The sequence below is a fragment of the Rhinopithecus roxellana genome, chromosome 1, assembly GCF_007565055.1.
Source record: "Rhinopithecus roxellana isolate Shanxi Qingling chromosome 1, ASM756505v1, whole genome shotgun sequence".
NCBI classification, from domain to species: domain Eukaryota; kingdom Metazoa; phylum Chordata; class Mammalia; order Primates; family Cercopithecidae; genus Rhinopithecus; species Rhinopithecus roxellana.
The window spans coordinates 42,458,156-42,483,659 of record NC_044549.1 but is presented as its reverse complement, the minus strand read 5'-3'; the positions used below and the strand labels follow the sequence as shown (position 1 = coordinate 42,483,659).

The 25,504-nt window shown below is 40.7% G+C and overlaps 1 protein-coding gene across 2 annotated transcripts in view; it reads left to right on the top strand.

Annotated features, from left to right (window-relative positions):
• The first annotated feature begins 4,413 nt into the window (after nt 1-4,413).
• POLQ (DNA polymerase theta) overlaps nt 4,414-25,504 on the top strand; it is a 141,161-nt gene continuing 120,070 nt past the window's right edge. Inside the window, exons 1-7 of one of the 2 annotated variants that reach the window (XM_010370508.2) lie at nt 4,414-4,723; nt 5,536-5,715; nt 9,198-9,328; nt 11,417-11,573; nt 13,631-13,739; nt 18,273-18,492; nt 21,673-21,820. In XM_010370508.2, coding sequence (XP_010368810.2) covers nt 4,543-4,723; nt 5,536-5,715; nt 9,198-9,328; nt 11,417-11,573; nt 13,631-13,739; nt 18,273-18,492; nt 21,673-21,820 — 1,126 coding nt within the window. In that variant the 5' untranslated portion in view covers nt 4,414-4,542. Of the gene's footprint in view, nt 4,724-5,535; nt 5,716-9,197; nt 9,329-10,807; nt 10,899-11,416; nt 11,574-13,630; nt 13,740-18,272; nt 18,493-21,672; nt 21,821-25,504 lie in introns of those variants that run through there. The other variant, XM_030941682.1, reaches the window with a different exon arrangement.

Sequence of the window (25,504 nt, the reverse complement as noted above, 5' to 3'; positions counted from 1 at the left end):
TGTTTATTTTCCAGCTCTTTCTTTTTTGCCCTTTTGTAAATCACTTCCGCTCACATGAGAAAAAGAGTTTTCAGTTTGGGTAGATAATTCTGTTTTAGTAAATTCACAAATATAGTTTGAGTAATTTTTTTTTTAAAACAGGGTCACTTAGGGGATTGCAGTGGTGCCATCACAACTCACTGCAGCCTTAACCTCCTGGGTGCAAGCTATTCTCTCTCCTCAACCTCCTTGGTAGCTGGGGCTACAGGCACATGCCACCACTCCTGGCTAGTTTTTAAATTTTTGGTAGAAATAGGGTTTCACTATGTTGTGCAGGCTGGGCTCAAACTCCTGGGCTCAAGTGATCCTCCCACCTTGGCCTCCCAAAGTGTTAGGTTTACAGGTGTCAGCCACTGTGCCTGGCCTAGTTTGGGTAAAATTTTATTTTTCCATATAACTTCTGAAATTTCCATGGCAAATCACTCTTGATAATTTATGTAAACTTATAAAAAAATCAGATGATGTTTTTGAATGTACATCAATTATTGTTATTTGAGGGTTTTTTCTTCTGTTTTTAGCAATATTAAACTGAAAAAGAAACTACTTTGAGTATGGCACATCTTCCTTAAAATTCTAATTATATTTTAAAAACTTTAAAAAATCATAACTAAGCTGATTAAAATCAGGGAATCCTTTGTAGGACAGAAATGTCAAACACATTCTAGAGGATTAAGAAAAGCACTAGACCCACAGTTTTCCATAGTGATACCTGCTGTTCTCCCTGGAGTCTAGAGCATGAATTATGGGCTTTGAGGGCTAGGAATCTGTTGTTCCTAGCAGGGTGAGAGGTAAGATCTAAAATTCATTGTATAGGCCAGGTGTGGTGGCTCATGCCTGTAATCCCAGCACTTTGGGAGGCCAAGACTGGTGGATCACTTGAGGTCAGGAGTTCGAGACCAGCCTGGTCAACATGGTGAAACCCCATCTCTACCAAAAAATACAAAAATGAGCTGGGCATGGTAGTGCTCACCTGTGGTCCCAGCTACTCAGGAGGCTGAGGCACGAGAATCACTTGAACCTGGGAGGTGGAGGTTGCAGTGAGTTGAGATCACACCACTGCACTCCAGCCCAGGCAACAGAGTGAGACCCTGTCTCAAAAAAAAAAAAAAAAAAAAAAAAATCTGCAGAAAGCCAAAACCCAAGAAAAGCAGCCCTCTCAGTAAATAAAGCAGAGAAATATCTGTCCTGCAGATTGAGACAATAAGAATGCAAGCCTGCACAAACCTGACTCTGGGTATCTAACAAAATCCTACTACTTCTATATTAAAAAAAAAAAAAAAAGCCAAAGATTAAATTTAAAGTGATCCACAATTAGTATGTCTCCCAGGTAACTGGCAGAAGTATGTGTAAATTTTATTTGGAGGGGTTTACTCAGACCTTGAAGAATTTTTTTTTTTTTTTTTTTTTTTTTGAGACTGAGTCTTGCTCTATCACCCAGGCTGGAGTGCGTGGTGTGATCCTGGTTCACTGTAACCTCCACCTCCCGGGTTCAAGTCATTCTCCTGCCTTAGCCTCCTAAGTAGCTGGGACCACAGGTGTAACACAAGGCCTGGCTAAGTTTTGTATTTTTAGTAGAGACGGGGTTTCACCATGTTGGCCCAGCTGGTCTCAAACTCCTGACCTCAGATGATTCGCCTGCCTCGGCCTACCAAAGTGCTGGGATTACAGGTGTGAGCCACCGTGTCTGGCCTCCTTGAAGAATTATCACAGACAAAATTCCAAGGAACACAAGCTTAGACACAATATAGATGGAAAATGCTTCTGGTATTTTAATATTATTTATTATGACTGTTAGCATAAACATCTTTAATATTTTTGAGAAATAGCCTTCTCTTCTCCATTTTCAGAGTTTTTCTGAAAAAATTAGAAATGTTGAACATTTAAAATAAATTTAAAATAAATTATATATTTTAAAATATTCTCCAGGCTTTTGGTAGGATGACATAAAACATTCCTTTCAATTCCTTTCTAATTATTTTTCTCATTTGATCATAGTTCACCTAATAATAAAAACAGAATAGCTTTGTAAGAGATTTTTCTAGCTTAGTCTTTTCCCAAGAAAATGCTGAATTTAAATTGGGAGCTATATTAGAACATCTAAATATTTTCTCTGAATAGTATTTATTATGTGCCGGCACTATTCTAAGCACTTTACACATATTGACTTATTCAGTCCTCAAAATAACCAAATAAGTTGCTACAATTATTACCTCTATCATATAGATGAGGACATGGAAGCACAAAAGAGTTACACTGTAATCCCAGCACTTTGGGAGGCAGAGGTGGACGGGTCATTTGAGGTCAGGAATTCGAGACCAGTCTGACCAATATGGTGAAACCCTGTCTTTACTAAAAATGCAAAAATTAGCCGGGTGTGGGCCTGTAATCCCAGCTACTTGGGAGGCTGAGGCAGGAGAAACGCTTGAACCTGGGAGGCGGAGGTTGCAGTCAGCAGAGATCAATCAAGCCACTGCACTCCAGCCTGGGCGACAGAGTGGGACACTCCGTCTCAAAAAAAAAAAAAAAAAAAAAAGGGTTAAGCAAGTTGCCCAAGATCTCACAGCTACTAAGTCTTCAAACCTAGACTGACTGCCCCCAGAGTTGCACTGTGAACCCTTAAGTTACACTGCATCTGAAAAAGTTCTTTCGTAATTACAATCCAGGGATCTCTCTTTTTTTTTTTTGAGACGGAGTCTTATTCCCTCGCCCAGGTTGGAGTGCAGTGGTGTGATCTTGGCTCACTACAACCTCCGCCTCCTGGGTTCAAGCAATTCTCCCGCTTCAGCCTCCCGAATAGCTGGGACTACAGGCACCGGCCATCATGCCCAGCTAATTTTTGTATTTTTGTAGAGACGGGGTTTCACCATGTTGGCCAGGCTGGTCTAGAACTCCTGACCTCAGGTGATGCACTCGTCTCGGCCTCCCAAAGTGCTGGGATTACAGGCGTGAGCCACCATGCCCGGCCGGATCTCTTTTATTTCTTTAATAGTACTCTATTCATTTCTGCCTGAGCATATGGCACACTTCATTGACTGACTTGTTTAATGTCTGCCTTGTTCTCTAGACTCTTTCTCTTCGGGAGCAGGAACCATTTTATGCCATTTCACTGCCATTTACCCAGTGGGTAGCTTACAGTAGATACTCAATAAATAGTTGTTGATTGCATAAAAGGTGAAGGAAAAATGTCTCATTCACGGAGTAATGTCGCCATCTCGTGGAACTTTAGAATATTGTCATTTAAATCACTTAGGTTTTCAAGGAAAGAATTGATGGTTCGAATGTTATTTTCCAGATTGTATTTTTTTTTTTTTTTTTTTGAGACGGAGTCTTGCTCTGTCGCCCAGGTTGGGGTGCAGTGGCCGGATCTCAGCTCACTGCAAGCTCCGCCTCCCGGGTTTACGCCATTCTCCTGCCTCAGCCTCCTGAGTAGCTGGGACTACAGGCGCCCGCCACCTCGCCCGGCTAGTTTTTTGTATTTTTTAGTAGAGACGGGGTTTCACCTTGTTAGCTAGGATGGTCTCGATCTCCTGACCTCGTGATCCGCCCGTCTCGGCCTCCCAAAGTGCTGGGATTGCAGGCGTGAGCCACAGCGCCCGGCGCCAGATTGTATTCGAGTTTTTTTTTTTTTTTAATTGGACTGGACCTTTTGAGATTTTTAGTGCTCTAGAATTGCACAGCCTCTTCAGGTCAGGCTTGGGACCTACTAGGTTTGCTTGGTGAAATGAATTGTGCAACTAGGTAATGAATGTTCACTGTTTTACGACCAGAACTCGTTCGCTTCTACCTTTACAAAAGGGACAATACAGATGCATTACTAAGCTCTTGACTCATAACGATCCCTCGGGTATATTCAGAGCCTCTTCTTGGCGGCGTTCGTACAGTGTGTCAGGGGTCTGTCAGCCAGCAATCTCCAGTTCCTCATTACATATTCCTCACAAGGCATGCTGGCTAAAATGGAAATTGTGTTCAGAAATAGACCTACCCTACCATCATACACTAGGTGAAAGGGGGAAATTATGCTCCATTAGAAACCCTAGGCTATCTTGCATTAATGCTTCTCAATCTGAAATAATTTTTTACAAAATACCAATACGTTAAGAAGAGCTACTTCCCTGATCTACCTATTATGGGCAGCCCATTTTATGAAGTTAGCATGGCCTTCCTATTCAAACCAGAAATGGACAAAAAGAGAAGGAAGGTTTTTAGGTCAGTATGGTTGTAACTGTAGATTCTGTATTCTTCCTATTTAATCTACCTCTCATATTAACCAACCACGGAGGCTGGAGGCCGGAAGTCTTAGCCGCGAGAGCCGCTCCTTCCCCACGATTCTATGGCTTTCGGGTTAGTTACGCCACGGAGAACTCTATGGTTCCGGGGCGGGCTGGGAGGCTTGAGTTTGAAGACCCGCGGGAAGATGACCGCACCTCTTGACAGGCCAGGGTTCTCCCGAGAGGGAGGACGCTGGAACTGTGGCTTGCCCTGATCTGCCGAGAAGGATTTGCCATGAATCTTCTGCGTCGGAATGGGAAACGGCGGCGTTCAGAATCAGGCTCAGATTCGTTCTCGGGAAGCGGCGGTGACAGCAGTGCCAGCCCCCAGCTCCTCTCCGGGTCCGTGCTGAGTCCGCCGCCGGGCCTGGGTCGCTGCCTGAAGGACCGCAGCCGTCAGTCGGCCGCAGCTGCAGGTGCTCCAGGAACCCGGGAGGCCGCGGGCAACGGGGGCAGCTCCGCCGGGCCATGGGTCGGGAGGTGTCCTCACCCCACCGGACTTGCTTCACTGCATACCCCATTGGGCTTCTACTCCCCTTCTCTGTGACTTGGGCCTGGTGTGACAGGTCACTGTCTGTTCAGACATACGCGTGTTTTCAGTGATCGCCTGGTATTAATATTCACGTGGCTTCTGGGTCTTTCGACCTTTACAGAAACAACTTCCTAGTTAGCCAAATCCCATCACCTGTTCGGGGGCTCGTTCCTCACAGTACCCAGTACTCCTTACAGACCCTTAAGACAGGATTGTTGGGCCTGGAGTATGGCACAGGCTGTTCGGCGTCCAGAGGAAGGCTGGAAGGGATTCGTAATGAGATTGGTTGGGTGTCCCGTGGATGTCGACCCAGTTTTTTAAAATCGTTAGTTGTGCAGTCGTCATGGAACTAAAACTTACTATAAATAGAAACTCACCTAACTTAGCTTTGTGGTGCTTCCATATTGCCCTCTTACCCCAACTCCACCCGTAATTCCAACACCCTTAATCTACTGTGTATTACACGCTTTTTTGTTTGTTTGAGGCTTTTAAGGAATTGTTTTTATTATATGCAGTAAATAACAATTTATTACTTTTCTATACATGGTCAATTTCTCATAAGATTCTTGAAGTCAGGATGTGCTTTAAAGAGCTTCATTTCAACATGTAGGAATTCCAACACACAGTGAAGGGCTGATTGTCAAACTCATATATTAGAAATAAATTAAATTTTTAATTTTTTCTTTTTCCTAAAAGGAGAATGCAAGCCTACAGTTCCCGACTACCAAATAGACAAGCTACTATTGGCAAACTGGGGACTTCCTAAAGCAGTTCTGGAAAAATACCACAGTTTTGGTGTAAAAAAGATGTTCGAATGGCAGGCAGAGTGCCTTTTGCTTGGACAAGTCCTGGAAGGAAAGAATTTAGTTTATTCAGGTATCGAAATTTATGTAAATTAATTACTATTTTTAAGATATGAATGTAAACAATACTCTATTGAGGTAGTTGTGGTTCTTTTAAAAGGTGAATGAGGCAGTGCTTTATAACTAGAGAAAATCTTAAAAATCTGTGCGAAAAGTGGAGTTTTATTTATTTATATTTAAGTTACAAAAGTTTTATTGTTTGGGGACGGGGGAAGCAAGAAAAAATGACAATTTAAAGAGTGGACAATTCTGTCTGCCATCATTCTCAACAAACATAATATCCCAGTGAGTGTACAATGGGAGATGTAAATCTGCCCTTCCCCTGTTTGATCCTGGTTGCTTTTCAGGGTATGAGTATTATCATTATATGTTAATTGAGTTTTTGTTGTTGTTGTTGTTGTTGTTTTTTGATGGAGTCCTGCTCCAGGCTGGAGTGCAGTGGCGCTATCTGGGCTCACTGCAACTTCCACCTCCCAGGTTCAAGCCTCAGCCTCCCAAGTAGCTGGGATTACAGGCATGTGCCACCAGGCCTGGCTACTTTTTTGTATTTTTAGTAGAGATGGGATTTCTTTTTTTTTTTTTTTTTTTTGAGACGGAGTCTCGCTCAGTCGCCCAGGTTGGAGTGCAGTGGCGCGATCCCGGCTCACTGCAAGCTCCGCCTCCTGGGTTCACACCATTCTCCTGCCTCAGCCTCCCACGTAGCTGGAACTACAAGCGCTCGCCGCCACGCCCGGCTAATTTTTTTTGCATTTTTAGTAGAGACGGGGTTTCACCGTGTTAGCCAGGATGGTCTCGATCTCCTGACCTTGTGATCCGCCCGTCTCGGCCTCCCACAGTGCTGGGATTACAGGCTTGAGCCACCGCGCCCGGCCTAGAGATGGGATTTCACCATGTTAGCCAGGCTGGTCTTGAATGTCTGACCTCAAGTGATCTGCCCACCTTAGCCTCCCAAATGCTGGGATTATAGGTGTGAGTCACTGTGTTCAGCTATAAATTGACCTGTTTGTACAGAGTTGTATATACAAATAATATGTAATATACTTTATATACAATTTTTATGGGTTTTCTTTTTGTTTTTTTTTTTTGAGATGGTGTCTTGCTCTGTTGCCCAGACTGGAGTGCAATGGCGTGATATCGGCTCACTGCAACCTCTGCCTCCCGAGTTCAAGTGATTCTCCTGCCTCAGCCTCCTGAGTAGCTGGGATTACAGATGCCTGCCACCATGCCCAGCTAATTTTTGTATTTTTAGTAGAGACGGGGTTTCACCATCTTGGTCAGGCTGGTCTGGAACTCCTGACCTCAGGTGATCCACCTGCCTCAGCCTCCCAAAGTCCTGGGATTACAGGCATGAGCCACCACGCCTGGCCCTATATGGGTTTTCAAGGGCAACCATGACATACACAATTTTTAACTCATGCTTTCTACACTGACTTTAGATTTAATCATTTGGTAAGATGCAATTCCTTTGTGTCAGTTTTCTCCGAAACTACGAGTCACACAGATTTTTTCATTATGGCTGTAAGGAAGAATTAAATAATTATCAGCAGATATAAGTTCAGGCAGTGGAATTAGACTGGTTGGATTTGAAAGCTATCACTTACTGGCTATGCAGCCTCACAGATTACTTAGGAAGAGTGAGAGAGTATATATGTGTTTGTGAGTATGTGTGCATTGGTAGTACTTAGGGTTGATTAAATTATTTAATATATAAGAACTCAGAACAGTTTTTGGCACATAGAAAGTACTTGTATTGTGAAAGGGCATTACAAAAAATAAAATACAAAATAAAATACTTGTAAATGCTAAGAGGTTGCAGTCAGTGGCAGTGGCATAATGGCTTGACCATTTCAATTGCTTGAAACCGAAACTTGGGTATCATTCAGAACTCTGGTCACCAGCTTATACAGTTAATCACCAAGTCCTGGTGTCCGTTACCTCGTATATCTCTTGCTTCTGACTCCTCCTTTCTGTTTTTAGGTCCATTACCTAGTACAGCTCATTATCATCTTTCTTCTAGATTATGCAGTAGCTTTGAAACTAGTTCATTCTTTTCCTCTGATCTTGCCCTGCTCCTGCAGCCAAAATAGTCTTTTTTTTTTTCTTTTTGATGGAGTTTCGCTCTTGTTGCCCAGGCTGGAGTGCAATGGCACAATATCAGCTCACTGCAACCTCTGCCTCCTGGGTTCAAGCGATTCTTCTGCCTCAGCCTCCTGAGCAGCTGGAATTACAGGCGCCCGCCACCACACCCAGCCCCAAAGTGGTCTTTTTAAAAAAAATTTTTGTTTAAATTTTTTGTAGAGATGGGGGTGGCACTGTGTTGCCCAGGCTTGTCTTGAACTCCTGGGCTCAAGTGATCCTCCCAAAGTTTTGAGATTACAGGCATGATTCACTGTGCCCAGTCCAAAGAGATCTTTATAAAGTACAAATATGATCTTGTCACTCCTTTTCATAAAACTCATCAGTCACACTGCATTGCTTTCAGGACAAGGTTTAAACTCCTTAAATAGTGGGATTATAAACTCTTCTTGTGGCACTTTCATATCTCTTCTTTTATACCCCTGGGGTACTTTATACTCCATGCTTAGTAAATTACCTACTATGTCATCTGAACATGCCAGGATTCTTGTAGGCCCTTTGTACCATATGCTGTTTCTTAGGCATGGCCTTCCTTTCCTCTTCCTTTCTTTTTTTTTGGAACAGAGTCTTGCTGTGTCACCCATGCTCTAGTGTAATGGTGTGACTGCAGCCTCAGCTTCCTGGGTTTAAGTGATTCTCAGGCCTCAGCCTCCTGAGATGCTGGGATTACAGACGCACACCACCTTGCCCATCTCGGCCTCCCAAAGTGCTGGGATTGCAGGTGTCAGCCACCACCCCGGCTTCCCCTTGCTTTCTTCCTTACCTTCTCATAAATTCTATTTTCTTTCCATAAGATTCCTTGCAACTCCTTTCCTTCCACTTCTTTTCTTTTCTTCTTTTTTTTTTTTTTTTTCTTTTTGAGACGAAATCTCTCACTGTCACCCAGGCTGGAGTGCAGTGGGGTGATTTCGGCTCACTGCAACCTCTGCCTCCTAGGATGAAGCGATTCTTGTGCCTCAGCCTCTGGAGTAACTGGGATTACAGGTGCCTGCCACCATGCCCGGCTATTATTATTTTTTATTTTTATAGTTATAGAGACTCGTTCATCTACTTCCTCAAAGCAGGCCTTTTACCCATTTGGTACTTACAGGAAAGGATCTTTAGGTATAAACTAGGTACTCAGTAGTATTCAACATATACTGCTGATATAAAGATTTGTTTACACTGTTTTTAGTTGAGGCTATTAAGACAGCTGGTTTAAAGTAACGGGCATTTCAGTGTGTAAAGATTTTAAGTGCTATTGGGCTCTTAGTGATCCATTAGCCTTAGGCTCTGTAGTACTACACATGCTTAAAACATTTATTAATGAATTGTACCAAATATTTTTTCTTATAATATTGTGGAATAATCATATTTTAGCTCCTACAAGTGCTGGGAAGACTCTTGTGGCAGAATTACTTATTTTGAAGCGGGTTTTGGAAATGCAGAAGAAAGCTTTGTTTATTCTTCCCTTTGTTTCTGTGGCTAAAGAGAAGAAGTACTACCTCCAGGTAATGTTTTTTACTAAGTTAGAAATAGTGAAAGGCTCATTATTGGCAGCCTTGGTTTCATTCATTTGAAATAGGATTATAAAAGCAAGTGGAAAACAAAGTTTCTTTATTGTGTCCCGTGTAGCTTTAAGAGGTGACTGCTGAAAGCATTAAAAATTTGCAGGCCGGGCGCGGTGGCTCAAGCCTGTAATCCCAGCACTTTGGGAGGCTGAGACGGGTGGATCACGAGGTCAGGAGATCGAGACCATCCTGGCTCACACGGGGAAACCCCGTCTCTACTAAAAAATACAAAAAACTACCCGGGCGAGGTGGCGGGCGCCTGTAGTCCCAGCTACTCGGGAGGCTGAAGCAGGAGAATGGCGTGAACCCGGGAGGCGGAGCTTGCAGTGAGCTGAGATCCGGCCACTGCACTCGCGCCTGGGCGACAGAGCGAGACTCCGTCTCAAAAAAAAAAAAAAAAAAATTTACAGCAGAGGGCCGGGTGTGGTGGTTCATGCCTGTAATCCCAGCACTTTGGGAGACTGAGGTGAGCGGGTCACCTGAGGTCAGGAAATCAAGACCAGCCTGGCCAAGATGGTGAAACCCCATCTCTACTAAAAATACGAAAGTTAGCTAGGTGTGGTGGTGCACACCTGTAATCCCAGCTACTCGGGAGGCTGAGGTGAGAAAATCGCTTGAACCTGGGAGGCAGAGGTAACAGTAAGCCGAGATTGCGCTATTGCACTCCAGCCTAGGCAACAGAGTGAGACTCTGTCTCAAAAAAAAAAAAAAAAGAAAAAAAAAAAAGATTACAGAAGGAAACTTAAAAAAATTATTATTAAGGAGAAGGGGCCATCAAATCAAAAGAATAATTGGTGAAAATTGTGTAAAAATTTGTAAACCTTTTCTTAGGAAATAAAATACTTAAACTAGCATATAAACATGTACGTTAAGAATCAGCATTTAATTGAACAGTCGGACTAGACTGAAGCATAGAAAGGAAAGAGTGTTTAAGGAAGCATATCCTGCTCTAATTGAGGTCTATTTAGGAGTATTTAGGGGATGAAGGTCAAGATCCATTGGTGCTTATGTAAAGCTCCAGGTATGTGATCTGTTCCTCTGTTCTGCAGAAATGACTAATAGTAGTTTACATCAATATGATGCTCACAGTTTTTAGGGCATTTTCACAAATACAGTGTTTTATTAAATGGAATAAATTTACTGTTGTGATTTCTGCAGTGAAAAATATGTGCTTTTGGAATGGAAAGATTGTTTTACTGATTGTTAAAGAAATGTGGGTTCTAGTCCCAGTTTTGCGACTAACTATGTCTTTAGGCCAGGCATATAACCTGTTGGGCCTCAGTTTTTTTATTTGTAAAATTAGGATGTTAATCCTTAGCACCATAGGTTAACTCAGTAAACACTCAGGAAAATTTTATTGAATGAATAGCTCTAAATTTCTATGGTTCTATAAATCTTTTTAACAGTTATTTCAGAGGCACAATAGCCAACAAAGCTGGTCCTACATGGTAACATCACTCAACTTAGACCCAAAGTAACAAAATGATGAAAGGATCCTTTTTATTGAAAGGTATGTTAGTTAAAAGTTAAACTAAAAAAAAAAAAAAAAAAATCATTATAAAAATCCCACTGAATTTGACTTTTAAAAGCTTTTCTTCCAATTACATTAAAAAATTGGTCATTAGGATAATGAGACTATTTTCCTCATAAAGTATAAATTTGTTTCTTAAAGTGTTATAACTAGTTTCTTGCTGTTTATTAGATTAAAAATGTTAGTGCTTAAGGTAGTTTTTCTCCAATTTTAATTCCTATAAGTAGCTCTTAGAACTTTTTAGATTATTATGCTGTCATTAAAATTGCATAATTTTATTTGACTCTTAACAGAAATCTAAGTTTTGTCAGTTCTAAACTTCATATTTTTAGTATATGATCTAAAAAGAACCAGTGTGTCCTGGCCAGAAACAACTGATGACAGTAATCTGGTAGATGTCTTTAGATAGTTATGTCTATGTTCTGGGATAGAACCAGTTTATAACTCTTGAATTTCCAAGTTTTTTCACCTGTATTGTTCCTTTTTACTCAATTCAGAGTCTGTTTCAGGAAGTAGGAATAAAAGTAGATGGTTATATGGGCAGCACCTCTCCATCAAGGCATTTCTCTTCATTGGATATTGCAGTCTGCACAATTGAGAGAGCCAACGGTCTGATCAATCGCCTCATAGAGGAAAATAAGATGGATCTGTTAGGTAAGAAAGTTAGAAAATAAGTAAATACTTTCTATTCTATTTTTGATGGAATGAAGTGGAGCTGTTGTGATTTCTGTAGGTCCCATTTGTTTTTCTGTTGTCTATTGTCTAATTCTGGAGGCGAGAATTGGCATCTGTAATGTTAGGAATGCTGTGTTTATAAGTTTTGTGTCCTGCTGCTGTTATTGACTCCATTATGTTGCATTTTTGTACTTTACAGAATGTAGAGGATATCCTTAAGCCCTCAATAACTTCTCCTTGCTTCTTTGTTATCTAAACTTTACCAGGAATAGAAGGAAGCCTGCTGGGCCAGATATGCCATTTTGCAGTTAGCGTATATGTGTTTTTGTTACTATGTTCTGCTGCTATGATGTCTATTTTGGGCTTGGACCTAGAGTCTACCATTTAGCATGGAGATGGTAGGAAGCTAAAGAAACTGACACTCTATTTGAGCTTGGGATTCTGGGAAGATTTTCTATCTTAATGCATTTTTTTTTTTTGCCATTATGGAAAGGCCATTATGTAGAGGTAGCAACAGGCATAGAAGGATTTCAGCAGCAGAAGTAGCAAGAATATCAGCTACTTGTTGAGAACGTGGTACACTTAAAAATACCATGGTAAAGTTATGGTAGGGTAGGGGTGGAGGGTGGGAATCAGACATGGGCTATGGTCCATAAAGCTTGGAGAAAGAAATTGCAATTGATTTGTATCAGAATTGTCTTATTACTTGTGACCCCATTGGACTTTAAATATTTGAGAGTTGCAATAGACCCTAGTAAGTGCTATTTCTGATGTACCTAGCACAGTGCCTGGCACACTGGTAGGCAGAATACTTTTTTTTTTTGGTGAATGAATGAATAAGTGCTAAAATAACTCACTAGACAGTACAATTTTGGAGATAGATTATTGATAGGGAAAAGAACATCATGTGTCATTAGGAAGTTCCCTATTGTCTCCTCAAATTCCTTTTCACCGGAAAGTTGTTTTTTGGTGGGGAGAATTTGGGATGGGGAGAATACCAGTGCATGTGGAAACTATGTTGTTATGAAAATGTTTAAAGAAAGTATTGGTTGACACTGAATTTTCAGTAATTCTTAAGAATTTTTCCAAGTATATACATTGGTTAAATTCTCCAAGTAGTGAAGGACATTGTGATCATATTTTTGTTTTGCAGTGTAGTGACTCACTAGCCTACCATATTAAAAATCTCTTAAAATTGTCTTTTTCTTCTGGATCCTCTTATGTTTTTTTCTAAGCTACTTTCCAACATGAGTATATATGTTTTCCCATTGAAAAGTCAATACACTGAAAACTGACATAGATGTCTTTGATATTTGATTGTATGTTTATTTCAGTGAAGTTGCCAATTTAGAAGAGTGATGAGAGGCAGTTTTCCCTGGGTTTGTTTAGCCCTGAGTAAGCTAATAATTGATTTTTAGATCCAGTATACCTTGTAGTACAGCTGCCTGTAATACCTGAAACATCTTGGAAAAGAATTGCCCATTATAAGGAATATGATTTTTGATTTATGGTTTGAAATTTGCATCACTTGCAATGTATTATATCTTATATCAATGTGTGATATAAGATATTGAGTCTTTTAAATTTCTTCTTGTCACAGTCATAAAAAGAATGAAATCATGTCCTTTGTAGCAAAGCCACATGGATGCAGCTGGAGCCATTATCCTAAGCCAATTAATGCAGGAACAGAAAACCAAGTACCACATGTTCTCACTTGTAAGTGGGAATTAAACTTTGGGTACTCATGGACATAAAGATGGCAACAACAGAAACTGGGGACTACTAGAAGGGAACAAGTGTTGAAAAACGATTTAACAATAGGGTACTATTGCTAAGTACCTGGGTGATGGGATCATTTGTACTCCAAACCTCAGCATTACGCAATATACCCAGGTAACAAACCTGCACATGTACCCCCTGAATCTAAAATAAAAGTTGATATAAAGGAAATAAAATAGAGTGAAATAAAAGTTGGAAAAAAATTCTTCGTGGATGTGAGATTCTGTAAAAACCTAGTATCTGGAAAATCTTTTTAGGAATGGTGGTTGTCGATGAATTACATATGCTGGGAGACTCTCACCGAGGGTATCTGCTGGAACTTTTGCTGACCAAGATTTGCTATATTACTCGGAAATCAGCATCTTGGTGAGTACGTGAAATAACTGAATTCCTGAGATTTCAAACAGTGTTGAGAAATTGTCTGAAAAAGTGCATAAGTATGAGTTAAATAAATTAAGGGAGTGTAATATTTTTCTTATTGAGAAAACTCATGTATAGTAGTTTGTTTTTGTTCCAGAAGAAGTCAGTCCAGGCATAGTGGCTGACACCTGTAATCCCAGCACTTTGGAAGGCTGAGGTGGGAGGATCACTTGAGTCTGAGTTCCAGACCAGCCTGGGCAACACAGTGAGACCCCATTTCTATAAATGATAAAAAATTAACTGGGCATGGTGGCACTCACCTGTAATCCTAGCTTCTCAGGAGGCTGAGGCAGGAGGATTACTTGAGCCCAAGAGTTCTAGGCTGCAATGAGGTATGATTGTGCCACTTTACTCCAGCCTGGGCTACAGAGCAACACCATGTCTCTAACAACAACCTGAAAAGTATTTCAGGTTGAAACTGATTTTAGATTACTTTGTAAACATTCTTAATTTTCTGGCTGCTCACCCTTCCAATGTATACATTTTTATTATAGATTTTAAAAAATCTAGTTTCTGTATTTTATTATAGATTTAAAAAAATCTATTTCTGTATTCTGTACTATATATATGAGTAGTCAGGCTAATTTTGAAAAATAGTATTTTTTTTTTTTTTTTTTTTTTTTTTGAGACGGAGTCTTGCTCTGTCTCCCAGGCTGGAGTGCAGTGGCCGGATCTCAGCTCACTGCAAGTTCCTCCTCCCGGGTTTACGCCATTCTCTCGCCTCAGCCTCCCAAGTAGCTGGGACTACAGGCGCCCGCCACATCGCCCGGCTAAGTTTTTGTATTTCTTTAGTAGAGACGGGGTTTCACCGTGTTAGCCAGGATGGTCTCGATCTCCTGACCTCGTGATCCGCCCGTCTCGGCCTCCCAAAGTGCTGGGATTACAGGCTTGAGCCACCGCGCCCGGCCGAAAAATAGTATTTTTTTAGCCCTCACTTCTCAGAGGCTACTTCAACCTTTCAACTCTTGTAGCTTTTTAAAAATATTTACAGCAGCATCTCTAATTGTGGCTACTTAATTTTTTAAATTTCAGACCTTATATATTGACTTTTACTATGAAAGGTGAAGATCTAGCTTTCTTTTAAATTCTTTACTAACCACTACCCAATAGTCTCCCTTCTCTGCAGTCTCTCCTTATCCTCTCATTATCTTCCTATTCTTCAAATATAGTTATGTTACGATTTTGCTTAGATCATTATTCAGTGTTATGCTATTATGACTATATAAATAACATTGGTAACTGGGCTATAGTGTAATATGATTACTTTTGCTTTTCTAAACAACTTTTTGTTTTCTCTGAAATTAATAACTGTCTTTTTTGTTTGATGGCTTGGTTTTCCAGATACTTACTGCTAATTTATCCCTAGCCTCCTCCCTAGTTGTGTATTCTACCACATTTGCTATTCTGCCAGTCATCTTCTCGAAGATTTTCCTAAAGCCCTTCAAGTTGTTCCAGTCTAGATAGGTGGTTAATCTATATATATGCTACATAGCAACCATCTTGGGATTCCCTTCCCCCAACCAGTGTTTTGACCATATATCTGTCTTGATTTACCTTCTTGTTTTGGTGGGAATATCTTCCAGGAACTTCTACTTTATTTCAGTGAACACACAAAGGTATAAATTTTTTAAGAACTTGCATGTCTCAAAATGCCTCATAATTCTTTTTTTTTTTTTTTCTTTGAGATGGAGTTTTGCTCTTTTGCCCAGGCTGGAGTGAAGTGGTGCGATCGGCTTACTGCAACCTCCACCTCTCGGGTTCAAGTGATTCTCCTGCCTCAGCCTCCCGAGTAGCTGGGATTATAGGCATCTGCCACCACACCCAGCTAATTTTTGTATTTTTAGTAGAGACAGGGTTTCACCGTGTTGGCCAGGCTGGTCTCGAATGCCTGACCTCAGGTGACCTACCCACCTCGGCCTCCCAGAGTGCTAGGGTGATAGGCATGAGTCACCGTACTCGGTCTCCATAATTATGGACTGTCCAGGTATAAAAGTCAAGATTGGAAATACTTTTCCTTCAGAGTTGTCAAGGCATTACTTCATTTTCTCATTGCTATTGAGAAATTCAGTGCTATGCTGGTTTTTCATCCTTTGTATACAATTTTTTAAATTCTGTCTGGGAATTTTTAGGCACTCCTCTTTTTCCACAGTGCTATGAAATTTCATACTGATGTGTGTTGGTGTTGGTCTATTTTTAGTCATTGTGCTGGGTATTCAATAGGTTCTTTTCAGTTAAGGGAGAATTGAACACATCTCTCTTGTGATAGAACAAGCAGATAACCATCTCTATCCCAAATCACTAGGGATATAGAAAATATGATTAATATAATCAGCAAATTTGACCTAATGGATATATATTGAACAATTACCTCAAAACAGCAGAATACATGTTCATTTGAGTTACACATGGAACATTTATTAAAAAGTTTCCATATGCTGGACCATAAAGCAAGTCTTAACATATTTTAATGAATTCATATCATTTCTTTTCTTTTCTTTTCTTTTTTTTTTGAGATGGAGTCTCTGTCACCCAGGCTAGAGTGCTGTGGCCGGATCTCAGCTCACTGCAAGCTCCGCCTCCCGGGTTCACGCCATTCTCCTGCCTCAGCCTCCCAGGTAGCTGGGACTACAGGCGCTGCCACCTCACCTGACTAGTTTTTTGTAGTTTTTTTTGGTAGAGACGGGGTTTCCCCGTGTTAGCCAGGATGGTCTCGATCTCCTGACCTCGTGATCCGCCCGTCTCGACCTCCCAAAGTGCTGGGATTATAGGCTTGAGCCACCGCGCCCGGCCCATATCATTTATTTTCTAACAGCAGTGAAATTAGCTATAAGAAAAGCATAACTAGAAAATGTCTACATTACTGGAAACAAACACAATTTTGACATTTTTTAGATCAAAAAAGTAATCACAACAGAAATTAGAAAATAGTTTGAACTGAAAGTATATTAAAAATATTTACTAACAAAACTTGTGAAGGGCAGCAAAAGTTGTTTTTAAAAGAAAATTGATAGCATAAAACATATATATTATAAGGAAGAGAGACTGACAATCAATTATTTAATGATCCATCCCAATAACTTAGAAGAAAGGCCAGGCCTGGTGGCTTATGCGTGTAATCCCAGCACTTTGGGAGGCCGAGGCAGGCAGATCACTTGAGGCCAGTTCTAGACAAGCCTGCCCAACATGGCAAAACCCTGTCTCTACTAAAAATACAAAATCTGGCTGGGCGTCTTGATGCATACCTGCAATCCCAGCAACTCAGGTGGCATAAGAATCACTTGAACCCTGGAGGTAGAGGTTGCCATGAGCCGAGATTGCGCCTTTGCACTCCAGCTGACAGAGCTAGACCCTGTCTAGAAAAAAAAAAGTAAAATAATGCAACAGAAAGCTTGACAAAATAATAAAAACAGAGCAAAAAATGGAAGAGGAAAGTCACTATCCAGACATTTAAAAATTCTACAAATGAATAGAAAAACACAACCCACTATATCAATGGACAAAAAAACAGGCTTTTGAAACAGGGTATTGGCTGGGCATGGTGGCTCACGCCTGTAATCCCAGCAGTTTGGGAGGCCGAGGCGGGCGGATTAAGAGGTCAGGAGATTGAGACCATCCTGGCTAACACAGTGAAAACCCGTCTCTACTAAAAATACAAAAAAATTAGCCAGGTGTGGTGGTGGGTGCCTGTAGTCCCAGCTACTCGGGAGGCTGAGGCAGGAGAGTGGCGTGAACCCAGGAGGTGGAGCCTGTAGTGAGTGGGAGACAGAGCGAGACTCTGTTTCAAACAATAACAACAACAACAACCAGGGTATCCACGTGGTTCATACACATGAAGTGATGATGAGTCTCACTGGTTATCAGGGAACTGTAAATTACGTCTTCAAAGAAATACTGGCTGGGCGCGGTGGCTCATGCCTGTAATCCCAGCACTTTGGGAGGCTGAGGTGGGCGGATCATGAGGTCAGTTCAAGACCAGCCTGGCCAACACAGTGAAACACTGTCTCTACTAAACATACAAAAATTAGCCGGGTGTGGTAGTACGCACCTGTAGTCCCAGCTACTCAGGCGGCTGAGGCAGGAGAATCGCTTGAACCTGGGAGGCAGAGGTTGCAGTGAGCTGAGACAGGTCCATTGTACTCTAGCCTGGGTGACAGAGCAAGACCCTGTCTAAAAAAAAAGAAATACTACCACGTACCCTCTATAACTGCTAACATATTATAAAGATTAACAATACCAAGTGGTGACAAGATTATGGAACAATAGAAAACACAGATTGTGGAGGTGTTACCTTGGAAAACAATGTGGGATTATCTAAATTGAAGATAATCTGTGACTCAATTTGTGGATCAGTAATTTTATTCTTAGGTAGATATCCTAAAGAAATGTATGCAAAGGACATAACCATAAATATTGTTAGCAACACTAATTATTAATGCATTCTATATCTTTTAATATTCTTTTCATTTGTTTTTTTTATAGTCAGGCAGATTTAGCCAGTTCTCTGTCTAATGCTGTGCAGATTGTTGGCATGAGTGCTACCCTTCCTAATTTGGAGCTTGTGGCTTCCTGGTTGAATGCTGAACACTACCATACCGACTTTCGCCCTGTACCGCTTTTGGAGTCAGTAAAAGTTGGAAATTCCATATATGACTCTTCAATGAAACTTGTGAGGGAATTTGAACCCATGCTACAAGTGAAGGTAAATCAATATATTTACATCACTACTATTAGTATCTGTGTGTTTGATTTCATTTTCTAGCAAATTAACAATTCTGAATGATGTAATTGGGAGTTACATATACATTAGGATTAATATTAAGCTAACTGGTTTCCTCTTAAAGAATTGGTGGTGAGCTGGGCGTGGTGGCTGACGTCTATAAATTCCAACACGTTGGGAGGCCGAGGCAGGTGGATCACTTGAGGTCAGGAGTTTGAGACCATCCTGGCCAACATGGTGAAACCCTGTCGCTACTAAAAATACAAAAATTAGCTAGGCGTGGTGGTGGGTGCCTGTAATCCCAGCTGCTTGGGAGGCTGAGGCAGGAGAATTGCTTGAACATGGTAGGTAGAGGCTGCAGTGAGCCAAGATCATGCCACTACACTCCAGCCTGGGCAACAGAGTGAGACTCCGTCCCCGCCAAAAAAAATATTGGTGGTGATGGTAAGAGAAGAAATGTAGTTGTACCTTTAATTTAAATAAATAATTGTTTCCTGATATATAATATAAACATTAAAAAAAATAACTGATCTTGTAGCTTTTTCTTTTTACTGGGAAAATATTTTCTTATGGTTTAGTTTACACTAACTGTTAGTATGGAAGATTAACTTTTTTATTAAATGGTAGGTATAATATATAGTAAAGTGAAAAGAATATTATTTTTGTAGTCTGATAGATCTACCTCTGATACTTAATAGAGATACTTGATATGGCTGAGATAGTAGTTGAATCACAAAACCTATCTGAATCTCATATCTTCACCTATTAAATAGGATATTATAATCCTTATCTTGAATATTGTAAGAATTAAATATGATTTAAAAAAATTATCTGGCATCTAGAAAGTGCTTGATAAATAAGTACCCTCCCATGCTCCCAAATACACTTTAATCCTAAGGTTAAAGAACTGACTCATGTACATTGGTGGAGTGAGGCATCTGCTGTTTTTATGCAGAGTTGTCCCTCTGAGTACTAACATACCTAAGGGTGATTTTAGAATTGGGAATAGGACTAAATTTATGTGTTTCATGAACTATCTAGGTACGCATTTGTAACTTCTGCATGCTTGGTGTGGAATCTTTGCTCTGTGCCCCATATTTCGCCTGGCTATGCCTTGGTTACTTCAATACATTTATGTGTGAACACATTCATTTGCTTTCCTGTTAATTTTTTTTCTTCTTTTACTATGTCTGTGCCTCCACCCTTTTGAACCACCTATACTTCTTACCTGGATTACTGAAATATTTCCTAATTGTTCTCTCTGCTTCTGACCTTGTCTCTTTCAGTCTATGCTTACATCAGGAGCTAGTGATCTATTTAAAACAAACATCAGATCATGTTATCCTTCTTCTCGGAAACTTGCAGTGGCTTTCTGTTTCATTTAGAATAAAAGCCAGTGTCTTCATAGTAGTCTGTAAGGTCCTACATGATCTATACCCCCCGCCCCTCTTAGTGCTCTGGCTCTATCTACTATGTTCCCTCTCACTTCCTTCACACTAGCCTCTGCTGTTTTTTAATATACCATGAATTTCCTGCCTCAGGTTCTCTTTTTCTAGAATGCTTTCCCCTTAGGGGTATCAGTGTGATCAGTGTGGTTTACTCTTTCACCTTTGGACTTTTACTCAAATGTCACTGTCTTAGACCTTCCCTGGCCAACTTGTCTAAATTATAATGTTCTCCCTCACATGGTCTCTATTTCTTTTCCCTTAGCACTTTTCAAAACCAAACATATTATGTGTTTTTTTGTTTTTGTTTTTGTTTTTTTTTTGAGATGGAGTTTTGCTCTTGTTGCTCAGGCTGGAGTGCAATGGCATGATCTCAGCTCACCGCAACCTCCACCTCCCAGGTTCAAGCGATTCTTCTGCCTCAGCCTCCCTACTAGTTGGGATTACAGGCATGTGCCACCACACCCAGCTAATTTTGTATTTTTAGTAGAGACGGGGCTTCTCCACATAGGTCAGGCTGGTCTTCGAGCTCCCTGACCTCAGGCCTCGGCCTCGCAAAGTGCTGGGATTACAGGAGTGAGCCACTGTGCCCGGCCCCTTATGTGTTTTGCTTACCTCATTTTTGTTATTATCTATCTCTTCCTACTGGAGTAGAAACGTTATGAGGGTAGAGCTTTTTTTCTGCTTTGTTCGCAGCTCCATCCCCAGTACCTAGAACAATATTTGACATACAGTAAATATTCATTTAATGAGTGAATAAATGGATGCATTAATCCAGTTTTTAATACATACATTGAGATACTTCCAGTATGGAGAACTTGCAGGGCCACCACAGGGTATTCACACGTGCCCTTTTGTTTGTTTGAAATGTGTTACCTTTCATTGAGATAATGTTTCCCCACCTTCACATCTCAGCTAAATTGCTTTCTCAGGACAATTTTTCTTTCAGATCTTTCTGTCAAATATGAGACCTCAAAACACTGTAAAACTCTCTTTTAATGGTATATATTATTATTGCATTTTATATTTATTTAGTACAGATGCTCTTAGACTTATGATGGGGTTATATCCTGATAAACTCATTGTAAGTTGAAAATGCATTTAATACATTTAACCTACCGAATATCATAGCTTAGCCTAGCCTACCTTAAATGTTCTCCAGAACATTTACATTAGCCTGCAGTTGGGCAAAATCATCTAGCACAAAGCCTGTTTTATAATAAAGTGTTTAATATCTTATAATTTAATGAATACTGTGCTGAGAGTGAAAAATAGAAGAGTTGTATGGGCACCCAAAGTATGGTTTCTATTGAATGCATACTGCTTTTGCACCATTGTAAAATAAAAAAAATCATAAAGTCCAACCATTTTAAGTTGGGGACATCTGTATTTTAATGTGTCTCTTGGTGAGACTATAAACCCCTTGACTATTAGGATCTTGACTTTCTTTTTACTCAATATTGTATTTCCATTGCCTGAGGATTGGACCTCAGTTAATATTAGTTGAATGAATAGTAAGTATTTCTTTCACCTTTCATCATTAGGAGCTTATTTTTTCTTCTTTTTTTTCCTTTCTTTTGTTATTGACTTTGTAACTGATTTTTATTATGCTTTCAAGAAGAAAAAGCTTCCCCAGAAAGGAAAATGAGTGCTTTTAAACGGATGTGAGAATCTTTTGAAAGTACCACTAAAGTGGTTATGTATCTTTCTTTTTTAGGGAGATGAGGACCATGTTGTTAGTTTATGTTATGAGACGATTCGTGATAACCATTCAGTATTACTTTTTTGTCCATCAAAGACATGGTGTGAGAAGCTGGCAGATATCATTGCTCGAGAGTTTTATAATCTACATCATCAAACTGAGGGTGAGTTATGGATGGAAAGGAAAGCCTTCATGCTTAGTACATTTGCTTGAAAGTAACAGTAGTGATTATATTAGCAAAAACGTGGCTTTTGTTAATCATTGCCACTGCCTGCCCACTAGGTGGTACCGTTTTTACCAAACTGTGCTTTTGTGATTCTAATCATATTCCATCCCTAGTATAGACTATGTATACGCACACAAGCTTAGACTAATCAGCTTTAGATTTTTAGAATACTGGATATATGCTACAGTTCTTTATCAGGGATCCATGGGCTTTAAGAGTTTGATCTTTGGAGCCCCTAAATTGGATGCAAAACTTCACATGTAGACATTTCTTTGGGAAAGTAACCATATCTTCTTTATATTTCCAAAGGAAAGTGTAACTCTGAAAAAAATCATACACATATGAGTATATATGTATAAGTTGACCTTGAACGATGTGGGTTTGAATTGTGTGCATTCATTTATATGTGGATTACTGTCAGTACATAATATATACGGCCGGGCGCGGTGGCTCAAGCCTGTAATCCCAGCACTTTGGGAGGCCGAGACGGGCGGATCACGAGGTCAGGAGATCGAGACCATCCTGGCTAACACGGTGAAACCCCGTCTCTACTAAAGAAATACAAAAACTTAGCCGGGCGATGTGGCGGGCGCCTGTAGTCCCAGCTACTTGGGAGGCTGAGGCGAGAGAATGGCGTAAACCCAGGAGGAGGAACTTGCAGTGAGCTGAGATCCGGCCACTGCACTCCAGCCTGGGAGACAGAGCAAGACTCCGTCTCAAAAAAAAAAAAAAAAAAAAAAAAAAAAAAAAAAAAAAAAAAAAGAAAATGTTTTGGTGATTTGTGTTAATTTGAAGAAACTGACAAGCTGTGTAGCCTAGAAACATGAAAACATTAAAGAACAAAAAGAAAAAGATATGTCATGTAGCCTAAAACATATGTAGATGCTAGTCTATTTTATCACATACTACTTTAAAATATACACAAATCGATTATTTATTTATTTATTTATTTATTTATTTATTTATTTATTATTTTTTGAGACAGAGTCTTGCACCCGTCGCTTAGGCTGAAATGCAATGGCACGGTCTCGGCTCACTGCAACCTCTGCCTCCTGGGTTCAAGTGATTCTCCCGTCTCAGCCTCCCCGGTAGCTGGAATTACAGGCACCTGCCATCATGCCCTGCTAATTTTTGTAGAGACCTGGTTTCACCAAGCCAGGGTGGTCTTGAACTCCTGATCTCAAGTGATCCACCTGCCTCGGCCTCCCAAAGTGCTGGGTTTACAGGCGTAAGCCACTGTGCCTGGCCCAAATCTTTTATTAAAAATTAAAATTTCTGCCAGGCATGGTGGCTCACACCTGTAATCCTAGCACTTTGAGAGGCTGAGGAGGGTGGATCACCTGAGGTCAGGAGTTCGAGACCAGCCTGGCTAACATAGTGAAACCCCGTTTCTACAAAAAATACAAAAAATTAGCTGGGTGTGGTGGTGCACACCTGTAATCCCAGCTACTCAGGAGGCTGAGGTGGGAGAATCGCTTGAACCCAGGAGGTGGAAGTTGCAGTGAGCCAAGATCGTGCCATTGCACTCCAGCATGGGCAACAAGAGCGAAACTCCATCTCAAAAAAAAAAAAAATTAAAATTTCCAGCCCAGCCAACATGGTGAAACCCCATCTCTACTAAATACAAAAATTAGCTGGGTGTGATGGTGGGCACCTGTAATCCTAGCTACATGGGAGGCTGAGGCAGGAGAATCACTTGAACCTGGGAGGTGGAGGTTGCAGTAAGCCGAGATCACGCCGCTTTACTCTAGCCTGGATGACAGAGTGAGACCCTCTCTCCAATAAATAAATAAATAAATTAATAAATATTTAACAAAACTTATGCACACAGACACAGACGCCATTCACAGTCAAGAAGATATGGCACCATTCACAGTTAAGAAGAGTGTAAACAAATGTAAAGAGGCAGTGTTAAATCATAACTGCATAAAATTAACCATAATATATACTGTACTACTGTAATAATTTTATAGCTACCTCCTGCTGCTGTTGCAGTAAGCTCACGTATTGTGAGTATCCACTTAAAATATGTGACGCTTATCATCTTCATATGAGCAGTTTGTCTCTCATAATTTGCATATTGTAGTAAAAAGTAATTTATCTTGTTTCTCATGTACTTTTCATCATATTTAGTGCAGTACTGTAAACCTTGAATAATACTATGGGACCTATCTGAAGTGCCACTAGTGATGCCGAAAGTGTTCCCAAGAAGCAGAGAAAAGTTGTGGCATTCTAAGAAAAAACTGAATTGCTTGCTATGTACCATAAGTTGAGGTCTGCAGATGCATTTATTATTTTAAGATAAATGAATTGAGCTCAAGTACTACTGTAAAAAAAGAAGGAAATTTATGAAGCTATTGCTGCAGCTTTGCACATTTTGTGAAATACTTTGTCATCTGATTTTGAAAATGCAGTTTTATGTGGCTGCAGGATCACTATATGAAAGGCACACCTGCTGGGTGAGGTGGCTTACGTCGATAATCCCAGCACTTTGGAAGGCCAAGGCAGGAGGATCACTTGTGTCCAGGAGTTCAAGACCAGCATGGGCTACATAGTGAGATCTTAGCTCTACAAAAGTTAAAAAGTTACGCCGGGCACGGTGGTTCACGCCTGTAATCCCAGCACTTTGGGAGGATGAAGTGGGCGGATCACCTGAGGTCAGGAGTTTGAGACCAGCCTGGATAACATAGTGAAACCCCGTCTCTACTAAGAAATACAAAAATTAGCCAGGCGTGGTGGTGCACGCCTATAGTCCCAGCCACTTGGGAGGCTGAGGCAGGAGAATTGCTTGAACCTGGGAGGAAGAGGTTGCAGTGAGCCGAGATTGTGCCAGTGCACTCCAGCCTGGGCGACAGAACGAGACTCCATCTCAAAAAAAAAAAGAAAAGAAAAAGGTAGCCAGGTGTGGTGGTGTTTGCCTGTAGTTCCAGCTACCTGGGAGGCTGAGGTGGGAGGATTGTTTGAACCTGGGAGGTAAAGGGTGCAGTCAGCCATGATCATGCCATTGTGCTCAGCTCAGTCTGAGTGGCAGAGTGAGACCCTGTCGCCACAGATGTACACACACACGTATGCACACGTGCACGTGCACACACACACACACACACAAAGGAAACGCATACCTATAGACTACTATGATTTGAGAAAAAGTGAAGTCCATATGGCAACTTAAAGCAAAGGGATCTAAAGCTGGAGAATTTAATGCCAGCAAAAGATGGTTGGATCGTTTTAGAGGTTTATATGTGGAGTTTTTTCAATACATAATGGAAAATTTTTTGGTGATTTGTATTAATTTGAAAAAGTGTCAAGATAACAGGAGATGCAAGACCAAGAGGCTGCAGATGAGTTCCAAGATACCATTAAGAAAATTATTGAGGAGAAAGGATATCTGCCTGAACAGATTTTTAATGCAGATGAAAGTGCCCTATTCTGGGGGGAAAAAAATGCCACAAAGAACCCATTTATCAGTAAGGAAGAGAAGAAAGCACCAGGATTTAAAGCAGGAAGGGATAGGCTAACTCTTGTGCAAATGCAGTTGGGTTTATGATCAGGACTACTCATATCTATAAGACAGCTAATCCCCAAGCCTTAGAGGGAATAGATAAACACTGGTTGCCAGTCTTT